Below are 24,352 nucleotides of genomic sequence, written 5' to 3'. Positions count from 1 at the left end.
CAAGCAGCATACCCCCATCCCCTTCTCAGCTCTGCATCATATACTCGCCTCTTTCTCAACTCTCGGAAATTAAGAGACTTGAGGGTTCAGTAGAATTATGCTTATTTAACTTCTTACACAACTTTATGTGGGGGACATTGTGTTGGGTATGTCAACGTAGGGACAAACGGCATGTGCAAGTGTTCATTTACTGACAGACACATTTAATTTGAAATGACGTCCGTCGGTTTCCATTTTATGTCTCCATACAACTACCACATGTAGACCTCGAGGTTGTTGATCTAGTTTTCAATTAAAGCGTAGGTGGTGTGACGTCATAAAAGTCCATCGTGTATTTCCTGTTGCCGGAGTAACGAAATACGGTTGTGGATATAAAAGATATATCACCCCGGGGATGTTTATAATACAGTGTTGTATTGGATCGTTTGAAGCAGCTAGTCCCCCAGCTAGATTTCCTTTAACTGCACCACGCTTTGTTCTCAATATTACAATGTCTAGTGACAATATTAATATGTGAATGAATACACACCAATATGCATTGCAACGGATACAATGCTGCATCTGTTTCCCATGTTATTGCTGAAGGTCCTTTCGTTTATTGCAATAACGTATATATTAAAACATGTTTTTTGTTATTCGCACAAAAACAGACCTTGTATTGGGAGGGTATATTTATTAGATACCACCCTACAGATTGTCGTGTGCAATTCAGATGATATAATATTATTCATAATCCATCATAAAAGGATATAAAGTTGTTTGTGCGTTCGACAGTCAGAGTTCACTCATTCATTTGTGTTTCAGAAATTGGGAAATTTAAACTTGAACCTGGAGTGTTAGTCGAAAGGTTAGTGCCGTCGCACGCTACACGTAAAGTCCGAGTTCGTGTCTACAATGGGGTGACCTCCATTGATTCTGGTGTGTCATTTTTATGAATAAAATCTACCTCTATTTACTATCACTAAGGTGAGGGTAGGGTGGCCCCGGGTTAAAGCGTTCGCTCGTCACGCTGTACGAGTGGGTTCGATTCTCTGTATGGGTACAATGTGCGAAGCCCATTTCTGGTGTCCCCTGCCGTGATATTGCTGGAATATTGCTAAAGCGGCGTAAAACCATACTCACTCAATCTCTTCTATCACTAAGTAGTACTGATCTAGCTATGTAGTTTTCACTCTCTAATCTAGCCCAGATAGTGTTATCGTGTGTATCTTGAATACCATCATCAAACCTTGTTCTCAGATCGCGATCTGTTTCATCATTAATAACGATCCCTCAATTATTAACCACACGACCAAGGGTAACGCGCGTACAGCATCTGAGAAAGCGTGCGGCAAACATGAGTTTGTGCTCGCCGCGAGCAGGCGCCATAATGCATGAACGTCAGCAGAGGTCACGTGACACGCATCCTATCTGGCGAGAAGGTTGCAGCAGACGACCGTTTGTACAAACGGTGGACTCACAATCAGATAGTTGTGTCAGTCGCGATGTCGGCGCTAGTCGGGACATGGAATTATGTTTCGCAGGAAAATCTGGACGGGTATATGGAGACAATAGGTGAGTCGGCCTACTTTCGTTATAATCGTTACCTGTGCTAGGTACCTGGTGCAGTCTGAATTGAACATTGTAGGTATGTCTGTCTAAAGTCGTGTATAATGATACTCGGTGTATCAAACTCGATCTTTTCGTTTCTCTGTCAAAGGTCGTCGGTGGTAATATTCGACGTACCTAACTTTGATCTTTGCGATGATTATTTTTTTGCTGATAAATGTTTCAGCACAAATGTTAATAAGTTTACCCCCTTTTTGATGATGGAGGGGGGGGGGGAGGGGGGGAGGGGGGGGGGGGGGGGCACACTATGAATGGACATACATCACACTTCGTATCATATGGGGAATCGCTAAGTACACTAAGTTTGTAATTTCTTTTTATGAAACATAATTTTAAGTGTTTAATACTTTTGCCTGAAGTAGTCCTGAAGTTGTGATTGATGAGAAAAGAGACGGGATATTTCGTCGGTCACTTGTCAAATTCAATGTTTACGTGTGTTCTTTCTTTTGTCCGTCAGTTGATATAACATTTATTTCGTTTCTCGCAATGAGTATCGTCTACAAACGCCATCTTTTGAATACATACTGATCAAGGACTGAAGAAGTAATGTTGAAGTAGACATAATCCGACCGATAAGTATCCAATGCGCTGAGATGGCTTCGCTTTATAAGTGTGCTTCAGTGTTGACAACACCTTGTCACAGACTTGTAATATATATATTGTATATCTATAACATTATGCACATAAGCGTTATCACAGTTAACATTTATAACATTGTGCACAGGAGCGTTATCACGGGTAACATTTATAACACTGGCACAGGAGCGATCTCACGTGTAACGTTTATGACATTGTGCGTTATGAGCGTTATCACGTGTAACGTTATAACATTGTGCACAGGAACGTTATCACGGGTAACATTTATAACACTGGCACAGGAGTGATCTCACGTGTAACGTTTATGACATTGTGCGTTATGAGTGTTATCACGTGTAACGTTATAACATTGTCGACAGGAGCGTTCTCACGGGTAACATTTACAACATTGCGCACAGGAGCTTTATCACGTGTAACGTTATAACATTGTCGACAGGAGCATTATCACACGTAACATTTATAGCATTGTACCGAGGTGTATTCTCACGTGTAACGTTGTAACAATGGGCACAGGAACGTTCTCACGTGTAACATTTATAACATTGCGCACAGGAGCGTTCTCCAGTGTAACTTTTATAACACTGGCACAGGAGCGTTCTCGCGTGTAACGTTTATAACATTGTGCACTGAAGTGTTCTCACGTGTAACATTTATAACACTGGCACAAAAGCGTTCTCACGTGTAACATTTATAACATTACGCACAGGAGCGTTCTCACGTGTAACATTTATAACATTGCGCACAGGAGCGTTATCACGTGAAACGTTATAATATTGTCGACAGGAGCATCACCACACGTAACATTTATAGCATTGTACCGAGGTGTATTCTCAGGTGTAACGTTGTAACATTGTGCACAGGAGCGTTCTCACGTGTAACATTTATAACATTGTACACAGGAGCGTTCTCACGTGTAACGTTGTAACATTGTACACAGGAGCGTTATCACGTGTAACATTTATAACATTGTGCACAGAAGCGTTATCACGTGTAACGTTTTAACATTGGACACAGGAGCGTTCTCACGTGTAACGTTGTAACATTGTACACAGGAGCGTTCTCACGAGTAACGTTTTAACATTGGACACAGGAGCGTTCTCACGTGTAACGTTGTAACATTGTACACAGGAGCGTTCTCACGAGTAACGATGTAACATTGTACACAGGAGCGTTCTCACGTGTAACGTTGTAACATTGTATACAGGAGCGTTCTCACGTGTAACGTTGTAACATTGTATACAGGAGCGTTCTCACGAGTAACGATGTAACATTGTACACAGGAGCGTTCTCACGTGTAACGTTGTAACATTGTATACAGGAGCGTTCTCACGTGTAACGTTCTAACATTGTATACAGGAGCGTTCTCACGTGTAACGATGTAACATTGTACACAGGAGCGTTCTCACGAGTAACGTTGTAACATTGTATACAGGAGCGTTCTCACGTGTAACGTTCTAACATTGTATACAGGAGCGTTCTCACGTGTAACGATGTAACATTGTACACAGGAGCGTTCTCACGAGTAACGATGTAACATTGTACACAGGAGCGTTCTCACGTGTAACGTTGTAACATTGTATACAGGAGCGTTCTCACGTGTAACGTTCTAACATTGTATACAGGAGCGTTCTCACGTGTAACGATGTAACATTGTACACAGGAGCGTTCTCACGAGTAACGATGTAACATTGTATACAGGAGCGTTCTCACGTGTAACGATGTAACATTGTATACAGGAGCGTTCTCACGTGTAACGTTGTAACATTGTATACAGGAGCGTTCTCACGTGTAACGATGTAACATTGTACACAGGAGCGTTCTCACGAGTAACGATGTAACATTGTATACAGGAGCGTTCTCACGTGTAACGATGTAACATTGTATACAGGAGCGTTCTCACGTGTAACGTTGTAACATTGTATACAGGAGCGTTCTCACGTGTAACGTTGTAACATTGTATACAGGAGCGTTCTCACGTGTAACGATGTAACATTGTACACAGGAGCGTTCTCACGAGTAACGATGTAACATTGTATACAGGAGCGTTCTCACGTGTAACGATGTAACATTGTATACAGGAGCGTTCTCACGTGTAACGTTGTAACATTGTATACAGGAGCGTTCTCACGTGTAACGATGTAACATTGTACACAGGAGCGTTCTCACGAGTAACGATGTAACATTGTATACAGGAGCGTTCTCACGTGTAACGATGTAACATTGTATACAGGAGCGTTCTCACGTGTAACGTTGTAACATTGTATACAGGAGCGTTCTCACGTGTAACGTTGTAACATTGTATACAGGAGCGTTCTCACGTGTAACGATGTAACATTGTATACAGGAGCGTTCTCACGAGTAACGATGTAACATTGTATACAGGAGCGTTCTCACGAGTAACGATGTAACATTGTATACAGAAGCGTTCTCACGTGTAACGTTGTAACATTGTATACAGGAGCGTTCTCACGTGTAACGATGTAACATTGTACACAGAAGCGTTCTCACGTGTAACGTTGTAACATTGTATACAGGAGCGTTCTCACGAGTAACGATGTAACATTGTACACAGAAGCGTTCTCACGTGTAACGTTCTAACATTGTATACAGAAGCGTTCTCACGTGTAACGTTTTAACATTGTATACAGAAGCGTTCTCAGGTAAAACAGTTATAACATTGTGCACAGAATGTATTTGGATATATATGGTATTCAGGATAATCGGGTTTCAAAAAAGAGGGTCGATTCTTTGTAGACCAGAGCCTCCTAAGATTCGATTATTTCAGGCAGTGTATCCTGGAACAAAGACAATAAGCATTATGACAGTTACACGATGCTCAGATGGAGAGGACGGGTTCAGTATGCCCAAATTTACCATGGACTTGTGAGTGAGTATTGTTTTACACAGCCTTTAGTTATATCCAGGTATATCACGGCGGGGGACACCAGAAATGGGCTTCCCGCATTGTACCCATGTGTTGATTTGAACCCTGGCCTTCGGTGTAAGGAGCGAACGCTTTAACCACTCGGCTACCTCACCGCCCCTTTAGTATCTGAATTGAGTGAGTGTGGTTTTACGCCGCTTTTAACAATATTCCAGCAATATCACGGCGGGGGATACCAGAAATGGGCTTCACACATTGTACCCATGTCGGGAATCGAACCCGGGTCTTCGGCGTGACGAGCGAACGCTTTAACCACTCGGCTACCTCACCACCCCTTTAGTATCTGGAACCAATAGTAACGGCATATAACGCTGTTTCATCGAAGAATTCCTGCATGCTTTTTCTGTTCTTGAAAATAAGTATCAATGATCAATAAAGTCTCGTTGAGAGAGGCTGCAGTCGTCGGTCGTTACTGTACAGAAATAGCTGTTCCCACGTTCATGAGCCAAGTTGCATAAACGTTTTGACTCGTGTTATTCAGCACTTAAATTGTTCAAATAACCATTATGTTGTAGTGAGTGAGTGAGTGAGTGAGTGAGTTAGTGAGTTTGGTTTGACGCCCCCTTTAACAGTATTCCAGTTATATCGCGGCGTGTCAGCTTAATGTGGGAGGAAAGCCCGAAGTGATGCAGGTCTCAGACGTTTACCACTTCGGGGAAACCCACGAGCACGGGTATGGTGCTTACAAAGCTAGAAACATAATCGGGGCGAACCGGGAGTCGAACCCACAATCATAGGTTTCTGGCGTGCCCAAGGGACGCAACTCTGCACAGCGAATCGCAGCTCCTTAGACGATTGGACCACCCGTGCCTCCCTCTTTCCCACATTAAGCTGACAGTATTGATGTATCTGAAAAATTGTTCAAAGTAGCGTCGAACCAAACTCACTAACTTAACCTTCCCAGTTCGAATCTCGACCCTGTCCAGCAACGCACACTTTGTAGGCCCAGCTGTCTGACAGCAATCAAACATGCTGCTGGACCTCGGACCTCGTCGCAAACAATAAGAGAATTGGAACAACAGGACCAAAGTAGCCAATGAAAATGAAAGAAAATGAAAGTGCTCGCTTAGACGACTGGGCCACCCGTGCCAGTCACTTAGATATCCACCACTGGTTTGACTGGTCCAGACTCGGTTATTTATAGGCCGCCGACAGGTAGCTGGAAAACTACAAACGAACAGCTATACATTGATTATATATAATATTGCGTTCGAGCGTGTCATACTTACATCAAGCGCGGATACTGATGCGACTAACGGGATCGGGTGGTCAGACTCGCCGACTTGGTTGTAGCATGTCATCGTATCCCAATAGTGTAGATTGATGCTCAAGATTTCAATCACTAGATTATCTGGTCCAGCTTTAAATAAACAAAAACAAAACAAAACAATTTAAGCGCGGATACAAGCTCCGACGTTCACACAATTTGGCCCTCACTCTATGAAGGTTGATACTCCAATGAACTCACACAAAGTGAAAGTCAATTCTTAAATGGTTTGTGTGACCCCTTCAGTGAATCGAAAGGCATTCGTAGTGTGTTTCTCCCGGATAATGAATTTCACCTTTACCCCTCTGTGATTGAATCATCCCAGTCAACAAGGGCCTATTATTTCAGACCTTATACAACATAAGAATGTATGTGACAAATGTGATTTTTTTTTTAACCCCCGCGAAGATCCGGGTTAAAACTGGTCTCTAGCAACCTGTGCGACTAACGGGATCGGGTGGTCAGGCTTGTTGACTTCGTTGATGCGTGAATGAAGATCGAGGCTCATGAGGTCAATCACTGGATTTTCTGGCCCAGGGTGGATTATTTGCAGACCGACGTCAAATAGGTGGAATATTGCTGAGACGTTAAACAACAAACAAACAAATGTTTGCCTCGCGTACTTCAATTAAATGTTAGGTTATGTTGGGTCTTGTGTACTTCTCGCGAACTTCAATTAAATGTTAGATCATGTTGGGTCTTGTGTGGCACAGCGGCCAGAAGGTTAGTTAACAGCGAATTGTCTATCCTGCCTGGTTGGCTGCACGAAGATGCTGAAGATTAGTAAATATCACATATTATTTTTAAAAATTAATTTATATATTTTCATGCTGCTTATTACAAATGAGTGAGTGAGTGAGTACGGTTTTACGCCGCTTTTAGCAATATTCCAGCAATATCACGGCGGGGGACACCAGAAATAAGCTTCACACATTGTACCCATGTCGGGAATCGAACCCGGGTCTTCGGCATGACGAGCGAACGCTTTAACCACTAGGCTACCCGACCGCCCCTATAACAAATGAACATACCATGATTCTATGGTTGGTTAAATTTAGGCGGTTATATAAAATTATATCTTGTAATCCTGTACTGTGATACAATGATTGGTGCATTTATTGGGTTGTAGCTCTGTGCTGGTAATTTGGACTTTGACCTGTGTCTTGTTTAATATCCAGTTTTCTAAGTCAACCCAAAGTGAGTTCACCAAAAACATGTGTTCAATAGTTTCTTTGAAATCTGGACAGAAGTTACATAAGTTGTTGTCTACGTATCCCGTCTTCTGAAGTTCATTGTTTGTTGGTAAAATAAGGTGCATTATTTGGTATTGAAACCATTCGTGTTGGTTACAGATCTAAAAGGTCTCAGGTTGTAGTTAGGCTTATCTTTATCCGTCATCTTAGTTTCTAGTAGACTTTCCAATTTATCAAAGTGTTGATTTTTGGCACTACTGTTTTGTATTAAGGTTGAGTCGTGACATTGACTTTCCTTTGATCGATTTAAGTAGGTGAAACAAGTTAAAAGTAGAATACGGTATTGCTTTTCCTTTTGGAAACTGTTTATCCCCTTTATACAGCAGTAATGTTTAAGCGTTCAGTATACTCATGTGTTTTAGAAAATGTGTCTTTATTTGAAAAGTTTCTTTGAAATTTTAAACGAAAGAAAAAGTCCCAATTCATCAATAAGGTCATTGATATAGTTTACACCTTTTTCTTTCCAACCTTTATACAGAATACATTTGTGGTCTATTTTAATGTTATCGTTATACCCAATTCCCAGTGAAAGAATTTTCTTTCACCTTTATGTTTATAGAAACCCCGCGCAGAGTACATCCTCATAGTGTCAAACTACAAAACCCACTTGCACAAAGCGATCTTAGCGCAAAGATGATCGTAACTCCCATACTTTAACGTAGTTCTTTGATAGTCTTAGCGCTAAGATCGCTTTGTGCAAGTGGGTCTTGTAGTTTAATACTATGAGGATGTACCCTGTGGGCCCCGGTCTGCTCCAGTACCTTTGTTTTCAAATCACAGCTCTTCATTTCGAAGGCATTTGACATTATCGGTACTTGGATTATATATTTTAAGCAAGTGTGACCATTTTGAAACAAATGCCAAATGCACTGAGTATCATCAATACCTTTTGAGATTGCATTACTTCTTTTATTTGTGGTCATTTTATGCCTCCGTCTTTATCTTCACATAGCATTAAACTTCTTTTTATTTTATCTGGTTTGTTTCCCCAAATGACCTTGAAGCATCCTCTTTTACACTGATCTGTAACACAGTGAGGTGGGTGAGATATTGTTTAAAACTAATGACTGAGTTTTGGTAGAATCAAAGATTTGAACACTGTATTTTTTCCCTGTGTGTTAGATTTCTGATTGACCATATTGTCATTTAGGAGATAAACATACTGTGTTTTCAATGTAGAGATAGGTAACCTGTAGATTTAACCGCGCTAAATTGAATTTTTTTAACCGAACGCGCAGTATGTTTATTTCCTAATTAACGCTGTGTTCAGGAGGGCCAGAATCCGTCGTTTGAGTGGGATGTCTCTGAACTGGATGAACCGCTCGTACCCGTATGTCCTCAATGGGAATTAAGTCCACCGCAAGCCTTTCAGATCAAGGTCATCACGTCACGCCATTCAGGTCAAGGTCACCACGATGGCGCTTTCGCACGCGAGATGAAGAGTCAAAGAGTTTTATCTCGTAATTACGTTTTGTGTAGTCTGATTGAACGCGCCTGTCGGAATTAATTGTTGTTGCCGAGATAGCCTGGAGTAAAGATATACATGTACGTTATATCTAATTGAATTGTAAGAAGCTAATTAATTGTGAAAGTTAAAAGGATCGAGGCTTTTCATTTCGCCCACAAGATTGTTGATTGTATGCAGAGGCCAATAATATATTGTCGCATGTTGATGGATTTACATATATAGAGGTTATCACGCGAGTGTGTTTGGGGATGGTAAATATCCTTCATTAGGAATAAACATTGTATTTAGCGAGCCTTGAATACATAGTGTTTATTCCTAATACAGGATATTTACCATCCCCAAACACACAAGCGTGATAACCTCTTTATCATATAATGTCAGTCTTTAATTCTGTGCTTCAAAATCGCTTTCCCTCTCTCACAAACATTACTGAAACATTGCGAGTTTTCCGGATTGCGCGCATTAATATTTATGACGTCACAGTTTAAGTGATGTGTCTGTCGGACATTGACAGTAGCCAATATAGTTCCAACTGAAATCTCTTTCTTATACAGTGGCGAAGCAACATATACGCAAAACAACAATTGTTTTCAATTGCCTTTCGCGGCAATCCATCGGTCTGTCCGCTAGAGTAACTGCCCTTTGTCAAAGGGAAGCTACTCCAACCCTAGTCTATGAGACGTCACGGCCACGGTCAGACGTTGTTGACAGTCGATCTGTCCTGTCATAACGTTAAGAAGTGTAGTCAGATGTGCACACAGCGACAAAACCAAACAAGGTAACAATTCATACATATTTCGGCCAAATCCAACTATTTTAATTTGTGGTGAAGTTTTCAAGCCGCAGAGGTCTACAAGCACAGATATGGCTACTGATCCCGTTTGGCTAGACCTCGTGCCCTCGCAAAATTGTTTCGAAATTTATATCACCAAAGTTGCCAAAACTTATAAAATGCCTTAGCTACGTGACAGTTAGACACTGATTTTCAGTATATTAGTCTGTTCTTTTGATAATGATAGCAATTATCCCTGTAGTTTATCCAGATTCCTGATGGATAATTCTGACTCGATCGCCGAATGACGAGAGCGACGCCATGTTGTTTATAAACACTGAAAGTAGTCCCTACTTGACCTTTAAAAATTGCATCTCTATCCGCATATGACCCCAACGGATATCGTTTTTATCCGTTGCCTTTATCCTGCCGAGAAACCTACCCATAATATGATAAAGTTGTTGATGCGCCAAGTCCGCATCTTCGAAAGAAAACAAAATAGGACAAATCAACCGATGGACGAGGTTATTCTTTAACTTTATGTTAATCTACTACTACCACTACTACCGCTACAGCTACCTCATAGCACTACCGCTACTACTACTACTACTACTACTACTACTACTACTACTACCTGTTGTTTCTAGCTTTGTCAGCACCATACCCGTGCTGGTGGGTTTCACCAAAGTGGTAAACGTCTGAGACCTGCATCACTTCGGGCTTTCCTCCCACATTAAGCTGACACGCCGTGATATAACTGGAATGCTGTTAAAGCGGCGTTAAACCCAACTCACTCACTCACTATTACCCTTACCACCAATACAACAACTACTACCACCACTGCTACCACTACTACTACTACTACTACTACCTGTACTACCACTACTACTACTAACGCTACCACTGCCACTATACTGTTACTACTATTACCAGTGCAACTACTACTACTACTACTACTACTACTACTACTACTACTACTACTACTGCTACTACTACTACTTCCACTGCTACTACTACTACCACTGCTGCACTACTACTACTACTGCTACTACTACTACTTCCACTGCTGCTACTACTACCACTACCACTGCTGCACTACTACTACTACTACTACTACTACTTTTATAGGCCGTCTCCGTGGTCTAGTGGATAGAACGTCTGCCCGGGAGCGAAAGGTCGGTGGTTCGATAACAAAAGATGTTAAAAGTCTGTAGTTGCTGCTACCCTGCCTGGCGCTCGGCATTAAGGGGATAAAACAAGGTCGGGTCGGCTCCCAACCAGCGTCATGATATCTCATTGGGCTAGCACACATGCACGCACGCACGCACATACATGCACGCACACATACATACACACGCGCGCGCACACATACATACATACATACACACGCGGGCACACACACACGTGGTTATTCGATGGAGATGTATTTGATACGGGCATCATAGACGATATTGGACCTTAAGTTTGGAGTGTTTCGGCGACAGTTTGCAGCCCAGTAACGTTATGATAACGTTTGTAATTTTTAAATCAAATAGAGTTTTCAAGCGTATACTTTCTCTCAACCAGCATAATGGCATCCTGTGTTCAGAGCGGCTTTCAACAGCCCGTGTTTCACGAGGCTTGACATTATCTTGACAGGGACCAAAACTCTTAGCTGTCCTGCTCGGAAAATTGATTTTCATTTATGACTTGAAATATTTACAACTGTAATTTGTTCTTCCAAAACAACAAGAAACGGTGCGCGTCCTTCTGTCGCTATGGCAACCAGCTGCAGGTGTTGTCGTCTACACAGCCCGTGTTGAACTGGAACGCGCTGTTTGTGATCAAAGCAACCAGGAAGATGTTCTTTCTATGAGAATATTGATTATTGCATACCGTCAGGCAGATCGATATGTCTGGGGTCGGGGGGTGTAGGTGGGGTGCGGTGTTCTATACAACGTGGGCGTTGAGTCGTAGGGCGATGCCTACATACACGGCGACCTGTTGTCAAATGATCGCGTTACACCATTATAGCAGAGTACTTGTTCACTGGAATCGCTACCATTTCTCTCTCTCTCTCTCTCTCTCTCTCTCTCTCTCTCTCTCTCTCTCTCTCTCTCTCTCTCTCTCAGAAGTATTTGGCTGTAGTTTGGACACTCCGCGGTACTATATGCAGTGCCTTTCTAAGAGTGTACCCACATTCAGTATGACTTTTAGGATTGGAATAAAAAAACAATACGTGATTGCACTTTATGAACGCTGTTAAAAAAACTATTCCTATTTTATATTCAATAAAAGCAAAGAAATGTTTAGTCCTACATTTGAAAACGTCTGGTAATCTTAAATTTTAACCTTCATATATTCAGCATCAATATTTTCGACATATTACGCCGCACTCAGCAATATTACAGCTAAATGACGGCGGTCTGTAAATAATCGAGTCTGGACCAGACAATCCAGTGATTGATATCATGAGCATCGATCCACGCAATTGGGATCGATGACATGCATCAACCAAGTCAGCGAGCCTGACCACCCGATCCCGTTAGTCGCCTCTTACGACAAGCATAGTCTCCTCTTACGGCAAGCATGGGTTGCTGAAGACCTATTCTACCCACGGGTAGTCACGGGTACTCCTATTTACAGACGACACGTGGACGTTCAGGACAGACGAAAGTAACAACGAAAGAGGGTGCTTCATTCTGTCCGGGGTGTATATTTAGCCAAACTGTGATGCTGTTGCAGGTGTTCCTGAGCAGATGAGAGAAATCGCCAAGCAAAGCAAACCCCTGCTGGAAATCACACAAGATGCTGGCGACCACTTCATGATTCGCACAACAGTCGGAGACAAAGTAAAAGAATACAAATTTGTCATCGGCCAGGCCTTTGACAGCGTCTCTCTCACTGGCCAACCTCTAAAGGTACACACAGAGATGGGATGATTCTGAAGTGAACATATTTTTTTCAAATTTGGGAAGCAACATTAAGCAATATCACGATATATATTTAGTATGGAGAATTTTAAAAAGTGTTGGAACCCGAGAAATATTTAAAACGTTTATTTTTTCTTTTTAAACAAATAAGTATAAAGTATAGTATAATGATGGTAGAGGATTGGCAGTTGATATTTATATTTAAGATTATATTCAATTTGTAAATATGGAATAGATGATAAATTTCACTTATTGTATCTTTGTCCTGCATACAACGAGTTAAGGAAACGGTATTTTCCAGAGAATTTCTGTAATCTGTCGAAAGATTATTATCAAATGTAAATACTGATATGATGACACGGCAAGCTAGGTTTCTGGCAGTTAAAGAAGTAAGCCTATTATTCTTATACTTCTCAAAAGAATGAATTCATAGCTGTCGGCCATGAGATCCATGCCAATTTACACTTGTCAGATGGGTACTCAAAGTACGTGATCGGACCTTCATTTATGTGGAAGCCTCGGTGGCTGAGTGGGTTAGATCTCTGACTTTGTGTGCTTTACTAAGAAAGTATTATCCCAAATATAACTTTAGTTACTCAAAAGAAGTTAAGAAACACCGATTCCTTCATATGATCATCCCATAAAAGATTTAACATAGTAGTAGTATGTTCTTTAACTTCTTTGAGTAGAATATATTGTCATTACGTACTTCTCATTGTAAACCAAATATACACCTGTAGTTTCTTTGTTTGTTGTTTAACGCTGCACTCAGCAATATTCCAGCTATATGACGGCGGTCTGTAAGTAATTGAGTTTGGACAAGAGAATCCGAGAATCATGAGCATCGATCCCATGTTATCGTTACCCGACGGATCGTTGCTCACAATATCAATCACTGGATTGCCTGGTCCAGGCTCGATTGTTTACAGACCGCCCTTCATACAGCTGGAATTGTGCTGAGAGCGGCGTTAAACAACAAGCACATACGTCACCACGTGTTCGGTCTCCTGCAGTCGGTGGTGGTCCTGGAGGGGGAGAAGATGGTGGAGACTCAGACGCTGGGGGACTTCAACATCCTCATCGAGAGATCTGTGGAGGAAGGCAATCTGGTGTCGGTGAGTAGCAGGCCATCTTCCCGAGGCAAGGGAGTTAACTGACTATAAAAGTCCAGTTTCCACCCTTGGCGAACCAGGCTGGAATTCTGGATCTTGGCGGGACTAACGAGTCTATGCATAGCCCAATCAAAATCGTGTAACGAATCTGGTTTTCAACGTGCGAATTTACGGCGACAGCAGGATTTGAAAAGCATGTGTACCGGCAACTCGGCGTAGACAGATATTTCGCAAATCTGATCATGTTTTTATCCCCCAGCATATAATGCAGGGTGATAGAGCGATCAGCCAGTCTGTCCGTAATCATTTCCTTTTCCGGGGCAGAACTCGAAAACCGTTCAGTGTATTTGATCGAAACGTGGCAAATCTATCAGTCACATACTGAAGTGGTGCCTTTTGATATTTTGGGATTTTTAAATTTTTTATTTTTGCTATTTAGGAATGTTTCAAAATTTCATTTTTTTAATATTTTATATTTTTTAATAGAAAGAAATTGGACTCCATTGGGGATGGGGTTCCGAATCCCAATTCCATGGTATTGTTTTGATAGCTCAATAACTACTCTTGTATACTGACAGACAGATCAGAAAGAAATTCTTCATCAAGTGGACTTTACAGGCAGATAATTTCTTCTTTCGAATTTAAGAGGGCCGGGGGGATTTGTCATTTTCTGATGACTCTTTGTTTAATCAAGGTGCTCACGTGAAGTGATGCACTTCGCAAAGTAAGGGGATTGGCTGCACCGAGTGGGCACTGACAGGTGAGGGGAGGGGTTGACCAATGAGCGCTCAGATTACATCACACAGCTGACAACATTTCTCGTGCAACATTTGCTACATCCTTCCGGCCATATTAACCCCATACTGCTTCAACGTAAGGTATCAGTAGCGTTGGAATAAACCTCATTCACGAAGTGGGGCTCATTTGACATCCATGCATCATTGCGTTGCTTGACTTCGGGTTCGATTCCCCATATGGGTACAGCCAATTTCTGGTGTCCCCCGCCGCGATATTGCTGGAATATTGCTAAAAGCGGCGTAAAACAGTACTCACTCACTACGTTGTGAACAATTCTCCGTTAGTTTTCTCAATTTCACGATGGGTTAGAATAGGTTCCAAACACCCATGCTCAACGTAAGAAGACTGAGTTGGGTTTAACGCCGCTTTGAACAGTAATTTAGCTATATCATGGCGTGTCAACTTGCTGTGGAAGGAGAGCCCGAAGTGATTCAGTTTTAAACGTCGCGTTCAAGATTATTGCGCTTATAGGGGCGGTCGGGTAGCCTAGTGGTTAAAGCGTTCGCTCGTCACGCCGAAGACCCCGGGTTCGATTCCCGACATGGGTACAATGTGTGAAGCCCATTTCTGGTGTCCCCCGCCGTGATATTGCTGGAATATTGCTAAAAGCGGCGTAAAACCATACTCACTCACTATTGCGCTTATATAGCGACGGGCATGCACGTGTGTGTGCTATTCCGGACTAATGCCGGTGTTATAGTGTCAGCGTGATATATGTCGCAGTTAACCCCACTCAGACACGTTATTCTGACTCCAGACCCATCTGTCCTTGTCTTATCCCCTTAATATCGAGTAGCAGTCAGGGTAACAACAAGTACCATCTTTGAACGCACTGTCCACCACAGTATTCAAGAAATAAACGACTCGTGGTCGTTGTTTATCGAACAATAAAACATTACAGGGAGAATAAACCATAAGGGGTGGCTTATTTCTTAAATAAGATATCAATACTTTGTACAGTCTGTTTAAGGATGTCAATAGATTGTAGAATTTTGTTTTAAATCATACAATCCGAACTCGGCAATGTCGGACAAATCCATTTTTATTCAGGGAGGGTTAAATTTGGTATTGTCGCAACTTCCACGTTGAATATCTACACATTTTCTCCCAATACCGATTGTCATGTCTCTCCCAATTTTGGGTGCTATCGTTCGGCCATTGCGTTCATCTGCGTTGTCCAGCTACATCTTTTGGAATGGGAAATAACTCACTCTCGACAATAAGTTGCGAGCGCATGTTCGAATCTCCAGACAGAACGTCATGATAGAACATTTTTGTTTTATTGCGAAATAAAAAAAAACAGACTTCGTTCTTCATTGTTCTTTGTGATTTTTATCTTATATTTACGGTTCCTGCTTGTTCGACCAGGACGCATTGATTATCTTAACCTTTCATAGTGGCAATGTCCTGATACGTCGGGGTGACTTTGACGTATGTTAATAGCACCATTGGGCACTGTGGGTAATCCTGATGGGTCAGCCAGTACTTACATGATATTAAACTCTCAGTGCCCTCTAGGATACCATAATCATGGGTTGTCATGGCAATTAACTCTGACAGTATGTGTGTTAATTACCGGATCCAACCTTGTTGAAGTTCAATGTGTTTGGTGCTATAAGCGTCTTTGTTTAGGAATGTAAATTGTCCTGACTCGGGACATTAGTAGGTTTTATTTGCACGTTATTATTAATTAGTCTGTGGCAGTATTTAATTTTATGATAAAAAGTTTCAAAGTTGTTTGTCTGAGAAAATAAGAAAAAATTTCCTTAAAATGTGATTCACTGTGTCCATAAGTTTATACTGCTGAGGTTGTGTAATACATTCGAAGATACCCGTGAAGATCCGGATTATATTAGGTCTTCAGCAACCCATGTTTGCCGCAAAAGGCGACTATGCTTGTCGTAAGAGGCGATTGACGGGATCGGGTGGTCGGGCTCGCTGACTTGGTTGATGCATGTCACCGTATCCCAACTGCGTGGATCGATGCTCATGATGTCAATCACTGGATTGTCTTGTCCAGACTCGATTATTTACAGTCCGCCGTCATATGGCTGGAATATTGCTGAGCGCAGCATTAAACAACAATCAAAACCAACAAACATTCGGAAGACACCAGTGAAGAGGAATAAATATTTATTTTTTTACATCAATTTTATGACGTTTCTTGGGAAACAGGACTGCGTCTTGATGTGTTCTCGTTAATCATATATTTATAACGCGGCAGATTCCATTCACCAAGTGAATACTTTGGCACTAAATTATTATTACCCCGGTCTTCAGATACGTTGGCACTAAATATTTCATACTCAGCTCCATGGGCAGTATACAACCCAAGCTGAGGAGCTAGGAGGTTAACAGTCACACTACCATCTCATCCTACGTGTACCCATTTACTGCTGAGGGTACATATTCGGATTTAGTTTAGGGTTTCACTATTGTCGGTCTAATGAATAAAAAATCCATGATTTTAACGTTTGTGATATTCTTTCCTCAGAGGATGACCGTCAACAACGTAACGGCGACTGTGGCGTTCAGCAAAGCATGACCGGAAGTGCTCCGTCCTCCATCTTGTTTACCAATCAACGAGTTCAACCGCACGAACGCGCCAACTTGAAATCTGCAAGTCGATTTACCGTGCAATCATCTCAGAGATACATCGCTGCCACTCCTGTACTCATATCTCGTAATAAACTCTCTTGTAACTGTTTTCAGTGATGCATCTTTATCTACACACACTTAGTTTTGAGTATTTTTATCATTTATTTTCATAGTAAGTTAATTTTTTAAAACGTTAAAAACAAGTTGCCTGTCTGACAATAATACCAACTGACATTAGTGAGTGAGTTGGGTTTAACGCCGTTTTTAACATTATTCCAGTTATATCACGGCGTGTCAACTTAATGTGGGAGGAAAGCCCAAAGTGATGCAGGCCTCAGACGTTTACCACTTCGGTGAAACCCATGAGCACGGGTATGGTGCTGACAAAGCTAGAAACATAATAAACAATAATAAAAAAGTTATTCGATGGTGATGTGTTTGGTACGGGTATCATATTTATGTTTTGGACCTGACGTTTGCAGTGTTTTCGGCGACTTTTTCGTCCAAGTAACGTTTTATAACGTTCGTAATTTTTTCCATCCCATCCAATTTCCAAGTGTCTACTTTCTCTTGCCCGGCAGGTCAGTTAAGGTGTCCGCCGCCGCCATAGATTTCTTTAAACGTCGGCGTCTTTTCACATATTTTAAGAAACTTCTTTTATGTGACTGGTTAATTTGTCATGCCTAACATTTGTAGGGCGCTTCAATCAATTTAAGCTTCGTTCTCAATATTTTCATTGTATCAGTTAATCTTATAGTGAGTGAGTGAGGTTTTACGCCGCTTTTAGCAATATTCCAGCAATATAACGACGGGGAACACCACAAATGGGCTTCACACATTGTACCCATGTCGTGAATCGAACCCGGGTCTTCGGCGTGACGAGCGACGGCTTTACCCACTAGGCTACCCGACGGCCCAGTTAATCTTATAAGTTCATACCTTATCCACAGGCGGTCCCAATAAACGTTTCTAGTTTTAGCAATGAACTTGTTAATATCTTTCAAAATTACCAGGGTCTCGTTCCACAAAGCGATCGTAGCGCTAAGACGATATTAACTCCCATACTTTAACATGGGCTTGCGACAGTCGCAGCGCTAAGATCGCTTTGTGGAACGAGGCCAAGGAGGTCTCCCGCTGAGTGTTGGTTTCAGACACAGTAACCGAGGTGGAGAATTGAACCCGAGTCCATGACGTGACGAGCTAACACATTAACCACAAGGCCACCCCACGACCCAAGCGTGCCAGAAAACCAATCATAACCAATACATAATTTCGACTTAAAAACTAAGCTATGATATTTACGTTGGTAATGCCATGATAATGTGATAAACGATTACTATCTGCTATGCACATTGAGGTGTTTGTATGGAATCCTAGAAGGATATTGTCGCCCTTACAAAAAACATGCAAAAAGTGTGACAAGGCGCATCTTCCCGAGGCAAGAGTGTTAACTGACTATAAAAGTCCAGTTTCCACCCTTGCCGAACTAGGCTGGTATTATGGAGTTCCATTTTGGCTGGACTAACGAGTCTATGCATAGTCCAATCAAAATCGCGCAACGAAATCGAAATCCGGTTCGAAAACTGTCGTGCAGATTTCGGTCGATTGCAGGATTTGCAAAGCATGCGCACTGCCAACTCGTTGTCAACAGATATTTTCCAAAACCTTTCATATTTTTAATGAAGGAGCTCGCGTGATTTGATGCACTTCGCGATGTAAGACCCGTTTTATCACAATGTAGATCTTGATTGTCGATCAGATCGTCTTGACTGGGCGCCGCCATTTTGTTTGAAACAAATGCAAGTGATACGAAAGGTGGAATCGGATTGGTCCATAGGAGAGGCTTAGAAGGGACATAACTCGTAATAACCACTGGTGGCGATACGATCGAGCCCAGGAATTCCAGTCTAGTTCGGCAAGGGTGGAAACTTGACTTTTAAAGTCAGTTAACTCTCTTGCCTCGGGAAGATGGACAAGGCGACATTTTTAACACAAGTCTTTCGAGGATCCCGTACGTTTTTCTAGGGTTGGCAGAACGGCGAGAAGGTCACAATAAACACGATGGACAAAACGACTACCTGACTAGCGATGCAGTGGTAGGACAGCCGATTAGCTTGTTTATAAGAGAAAGTTGTCTTTTATAAGTAAATGGGATGTTTCACAGCTGTTCATGTGATTAAAGAGAAATTCATAAATGTTTCTTTAGCGTCCGAAAACCCATAACATGATTGTTATTATTACTTTAACGTTTTGTTTGTTATTCCAACTTTTAATATTAATTTGTTGGGCAAACTCATACACGCCTCGCGCCTTTCTTCACAGCTGATGTGAGGGTGTATTGGGGGACTATTGGAAGCGCCCGTAAAATAATAGCATATCCGATATCGTAAAACAACAACAACAACATAATTTCTGTTTAACTCCATGTAGGATGATACTTTACATTAGTGCTGAGACTCTCTGACCATTCTAAATGAGATTCTGTACTGGGTGAGATTCGAAATGTTTTTCAGTAACATCACGGCCTGTCAGCTTAATATGCTTGCTAATGCCGAAATCAGTCACATAGTAGAAAGGTCCTTTGGAGAAGCCACGTTATGATTCTTAGTTGAATCATGGATTCGATCCAACAGTCAGCGAATACTGTCATGTCTAAGGGACGCAACTGACGCGCCTCACACCACTTGGACATCCGTGCTCCCTTTCTCCACAGCGACTACAACGGTGGTTAGTGTACGTACGGCCTGTGCCTGGCCAGCGATTCCGTAGCTTTAGATGGCTCACAAAGCCGTCTGCGTTTGTGTTTTCATAAACCCAAATGTAAATTAGGCCAAGCCACGAGGGAACTGCTGTTTCCTGATTGGCTGATAATACAGTGGGCGGGGTTTGTGTTGCATTATTGCGCAGAATGATGTCACTGATTTCATGTTGTAGTCTACAGATTCGGTATTACATAATTAAATAAGGAGTCTATGGAGTTATCATTAAGTTGACCAAGTTATTGATAAGAATTGGCGTCATTATACTTTGGTGTTTAAAGAGGTATCAATGTAAAACCCAGTGTGCGCGGTCTGCGCAAATACGCGGATTTACACAATGTGCATAGTGATTTCTACGTTCATAGTTCGCCGTTTTTTGATTGGGGTGAAGAGTTACCCTTCATCTACGGAAGCCCATGAGGGCCATTACATACACACACACACACACACACACACGCAGGCACGCACGCAGGCACGCACGCACACATTCAGCTCTCAGTTACTATATATGATTTGAATAAATCTGTAGGCGAGCCATATAACTACTTGAAGGAGGCTCCAAGGATATTATCTTCAGGTCACGTATATATAGTAATTACATAGGATACATGTCTGTATATCTGTAGTACCCGTGCCGGAACCACCCCTCCAGCTCCAACCAGGGTGACCAACGATTGAGGCTTTTTAGCATATGTCCATATTTGACACCTGCATATATATAAGTGACCCAGGGCGGTCGGGTAGCCCAGTGCACGTGGTTAAAGCGTTCGCTCGTCACGCCGAAGATCCGGGCTCGATTCCCGACATGGGTATGTGTGAAGCCCATTTCTGGTGTCCCCCGCCTGATATTGCTGGTATATTGCTAAAAGCGGCGTAAAACCATACTCACTCACTCACTCACCTAGTCGACCCAATAATAATGACGCTGAGTATACTTCGCTCCTTCACCGGGGAATAACTATTTTATAATATGACCATTTTGGACCTTTCTTTCCTGTATTTATCGGGGGCACGGGTGGCCCAGTCGTCTAAGGAGCCGCGATTCGCTGTGCAGAGTTGCGTCCCTTGGGCACGCCAGAAAGCTATGATTGTGGGTTCGAATCCCGGTTCGCCCCGATTATGTTTCTAGGTTTGTCAGCACCATATCCGTGCTCGTGGGTTTCACCGAAGTGGTAAACGTCTGAGACCTGCATCACTTCGGGCTTTCCTCCCACATTAAGCTGACACGCCGTGATATAACTGGAATACTGTTAAAAGGGGCGTAAAACCCAACTCACTCACTCACTCCTGTGTTAATGATTAAAGTCAATGATACAATGTTGAATTGTCAAGACACACTAACATGAAAATGTGTCCACACCTTTAAAAATTTAATTAAGTATCTTGAAAAGGTCACGTTCTGGCGTGGATTAATGTTAAATACCCTGTTGGGCACTCGTACCCTCCAATCCATCACTGGTCAAACCGCCTTGTTATCAAGGACTATTGTATACCATGGGAGCATGAATGATAAATTACCAACCTCACAAACAACCATTCCTCACGCCTAACAGGTGCCCGTTCTGTGAGAGTAACAGTGGAACTAGCCTTGCTCCAAGGCTATACTCAAAGATAAGTCAATGGATGTGTAGTAATTCTACCCTCCTCAGAGGCAAGTCTAGATATATGCCTAAGGACTCCAGTCTCTTATAGGGAAAACATGTTCTTTTTATTTCCATACTCTAGAAATTATTAATTAAACTTATAAATATTGTCTTAGAGACTTGTGCAAGTCTAAAGAGGAACGTACAGGTTTGTCCAGCGTTAATGCACTGCCCAGACACATGCCAACATTTGAGAAATAGCTCACCATATGACAAGGACCTTGACTCCACCACGACCCGGCCTATGACATTCTAGCACGTGGAGCACGTGCAGATGTAGGCGTAATGGCGAGCTGGAACAATCCGTCAGCACTCCCCGGCGTGTTGTTGATGGTAGTTACCGGTCGCTTCATGTATATATGTCAGTATGCAAACAATGTGGACATGGCGGATGAGACTGAGAAACTATATCTTTAAGAAGTGTTCATAAATCAACGTGATATTGGCGGAACTTTTTTGGATAATTTCTTCAAAATTATCAATCCCGAGAAAACTTGAAAACTTATTTGGACAAATTGATAAATTTCACACAAAAGATGGATTTTTAGTGAATATTTGCACAGGCACTGTAACTTAAAGACCAATTCACAATCTCGATGTAAGGGGAAAACTTAATTTGTTAATATTCCCACATCCCCTAAAACTTTATTGATAAATTCTTTCAGAAAAACACACAATGCATGGTACAATGTCATTAAATATACAGCACACGAGATAAAAACTGGTACGATTTCTATCGTATTTTGATTCAGAAATTAGAAATGTCATTCGTTTTAGAATAAAATAATTAAAGACGAGTATTGCCTTGACCTGTGAAAAGATGACTTTGTCTGAAACATAGAGAACTCTCCCATCACCAAGTTTCAGGAATTAAGATACTACTCCGACATCGAACCTTTCGTTTGGCTTGTTGTTTTACGCCGCACTCAGCAATATTCCAGCTATATGACGGCGGTCTGTAAATAATCGAGTCTGGACCAGACAATCCAGTGATTGATATCATGAGCATCGATCCACGCAATTGGGATTGAATCGATCCCTTATAAGACGATAACGAAAAACATATATGGATATTGAAAGAACGAAAGTACAGCTTAATATATGAACCAAATGAGACAGCTAGCATGATGTTATAGACTATAGGTCTTGCGTGTTACTTGATTGTCAAACGTCCTTAGATTATCTTGTTTGTTTGCTGTTTAACGCGGCACTCTGCAACATTCCAGCTACATCACCGCGATCTGTGAAAAATGGACTCGGGTCTGGTCAGAGTGAGTGAGTATGGTTTTACGCCGCTTTTAGCAATGTTCCAGCAACTTCACTGCGGGGGAATCCGGAAATGGGAGAATCGAACCTGGTCCTTCGGCGTGACGAGCGTCGCTATAACCACTGGGCTACCACAACGCCCCTGGTCTGGGCAGGACAATCCAGTAATTCACATCATCAGCCAGGGCTTACGAACTGGTCATTAATAATTGGGAGGTGTGTGGAGGGGTCGTCAAAGATAGCTAGAGACCGGTCATTTATTGTTGTGATGGGGGTCATGAAAATATTTGACATTAAATGGCGGAGGGTGGGTCGGAATGTTTGATACAGTTTGAAGACCAATTTCAACCCCCACACAACACAAAAACAAAACACAACATAAGGTATGGTTAAACACACTCACTCACTCACATATATACTAAGTATGTAATTGAAAATTAATACGTTTATAACGACCACGCTTATAACGAACTGACAGATTTTACGAAACAGTCCCTATGAGTTCATTATAACCGCAGTATATAAATACTCGATAACAAACTCGATATATTTTATTTGGTCCTCGGTTTACCATATATTAAAAAACAATTTAATTTAAAAAATCCTTAAACAATATTTGCATTTCGGAGACTTATGTAAGTCCATAGTTGACAAATACATTATGTGTCAGGTGAAGACCCAGGGAATTCAGAATCTCACTAAGGTTTCCAGAACATGGGACCCGACTGGAATGGGGATTGGGTGTCCGGGCTTACTGACTTGGATTATTGGCTGTCATCGCACACCGATGATGTTCAGAACCACTCACTCACTCACACATTAAGTATCGGGTCAAGAAGACACCAACAACGTTAAATATATATTGGTCTCGTCAATCTTAAAATATTGTGATGCAGAGCTCACGGGGTGATATTATGCCTCTATGTTAGGATTGGGTAGGACCGCCTCCGTGGTGTAGTGGATAGGTCCACCCGGGATCGCCTCCGTGGTCTAGTGGATAGAGCGTCTGCCCGGAGACCGCCTCCGTGGTCTAGTGGATAGAACGTCTGCGCGGAGACCGCCTCTGTTGTGTAGTGGAGATAGAGCGTCTGCTCGGAGACCGCCTCCGTGGTCTAGTGGATAGAACGTCTGCGCGGAGACCGCCTCTGTTGTGTAGTGGAGATAGAGCGTCTGCCCGGAGACCGCCTCCGTGGCCTAGTGGATAGAGCCTCTACCCGGAGACCGCCTCCGTGGCCTAGTGGATAGAGCCTCTACCCGGAGACCGCCTCCGTGGTCTAGTGGATAGAGCGTCTGTCCGGAGACCGCCTCCGTGGTCTAGTGGATAGAGCGTCTGTCCGGAGACCGCCTCCGTGATG

General features: G+C 42.2%; 1 protein-coding gene across 1 annotated transcript; it reads left to right on the top strand.

Annotated features, from left to right (window-relative positions):
* The first annotated feature begins 1,423 nt into the window (after positions 1–1,423).
* On the top strand, positions 1,424–17,438 carry LOC139455345 (fatty acid-binding protein, adipocyte-like). Its single transcript, XM_071236898.1, has 4 exons — positions 1,424–1,554; positions 12,634–12,809; positions 13,835–13,936; positions 17,226–17,438. The coding sequence occupies exons 1-4, from the start codon at positions 1,485–1,487 to the stop codon at positions 17,274–17,276; spliced, it is 399 nt and encodes a 132-aa protein (XP_071092999.1). The 5' UTR covers positions 1,424–1,484; the 3' UTR covers positions 17,277–17,438.
* Positions 17,439–24,352: the final 6,914 nt, after the last annotated feature.

Source organism: Haliotis cracherodii, unplaced genomic scaffold, assembly GCF_022045235.1.
Source record: "Haliotis cracherodii isolate W230 unplaced genomic scaffold, xgHalCrac1.p SCAF_11, whole genome shotgun sequence".
Lineage (NCBI taxonomy): Eukaryota > Metazoa > Mollusca > Gastropoda > Lepetellida > Haliotidae > Haliotis > Haliotis cracherodii.
Note: the sequence above shows the minus strand (reverse complement) of the source record. Positions and strands in the feature narration are given on the sequence as shown.

What these genes read in the sequence shown, in the direction of transcription:
- LOC139455345 (XM_071236898.1), top strand. Translation starts at nt 1,485, where the DNA reads ATGTCGGCGCTAGTCGGGACATGGAATTATGTTTCGCAGGAAAATCTG. An exon ending in TCACTGGCCAACCTCTAAAG is followed by an intron (nt 12,810 to 13,834) that starts GTACACACAGAG and finishes GGTCTCCTGCAG; the next exon opens with TCGGTGGTGGTCCTGGAGGG. An exon ending in AGGAAGGCAATCTGGTGTCG is followed by an intron (nt 13,937 to 17,225) that starts GTGAGTAGCAGG and finishes TTCTTTCCTCAG; the next exon opens with AGGATGACCGTCAACAACGT.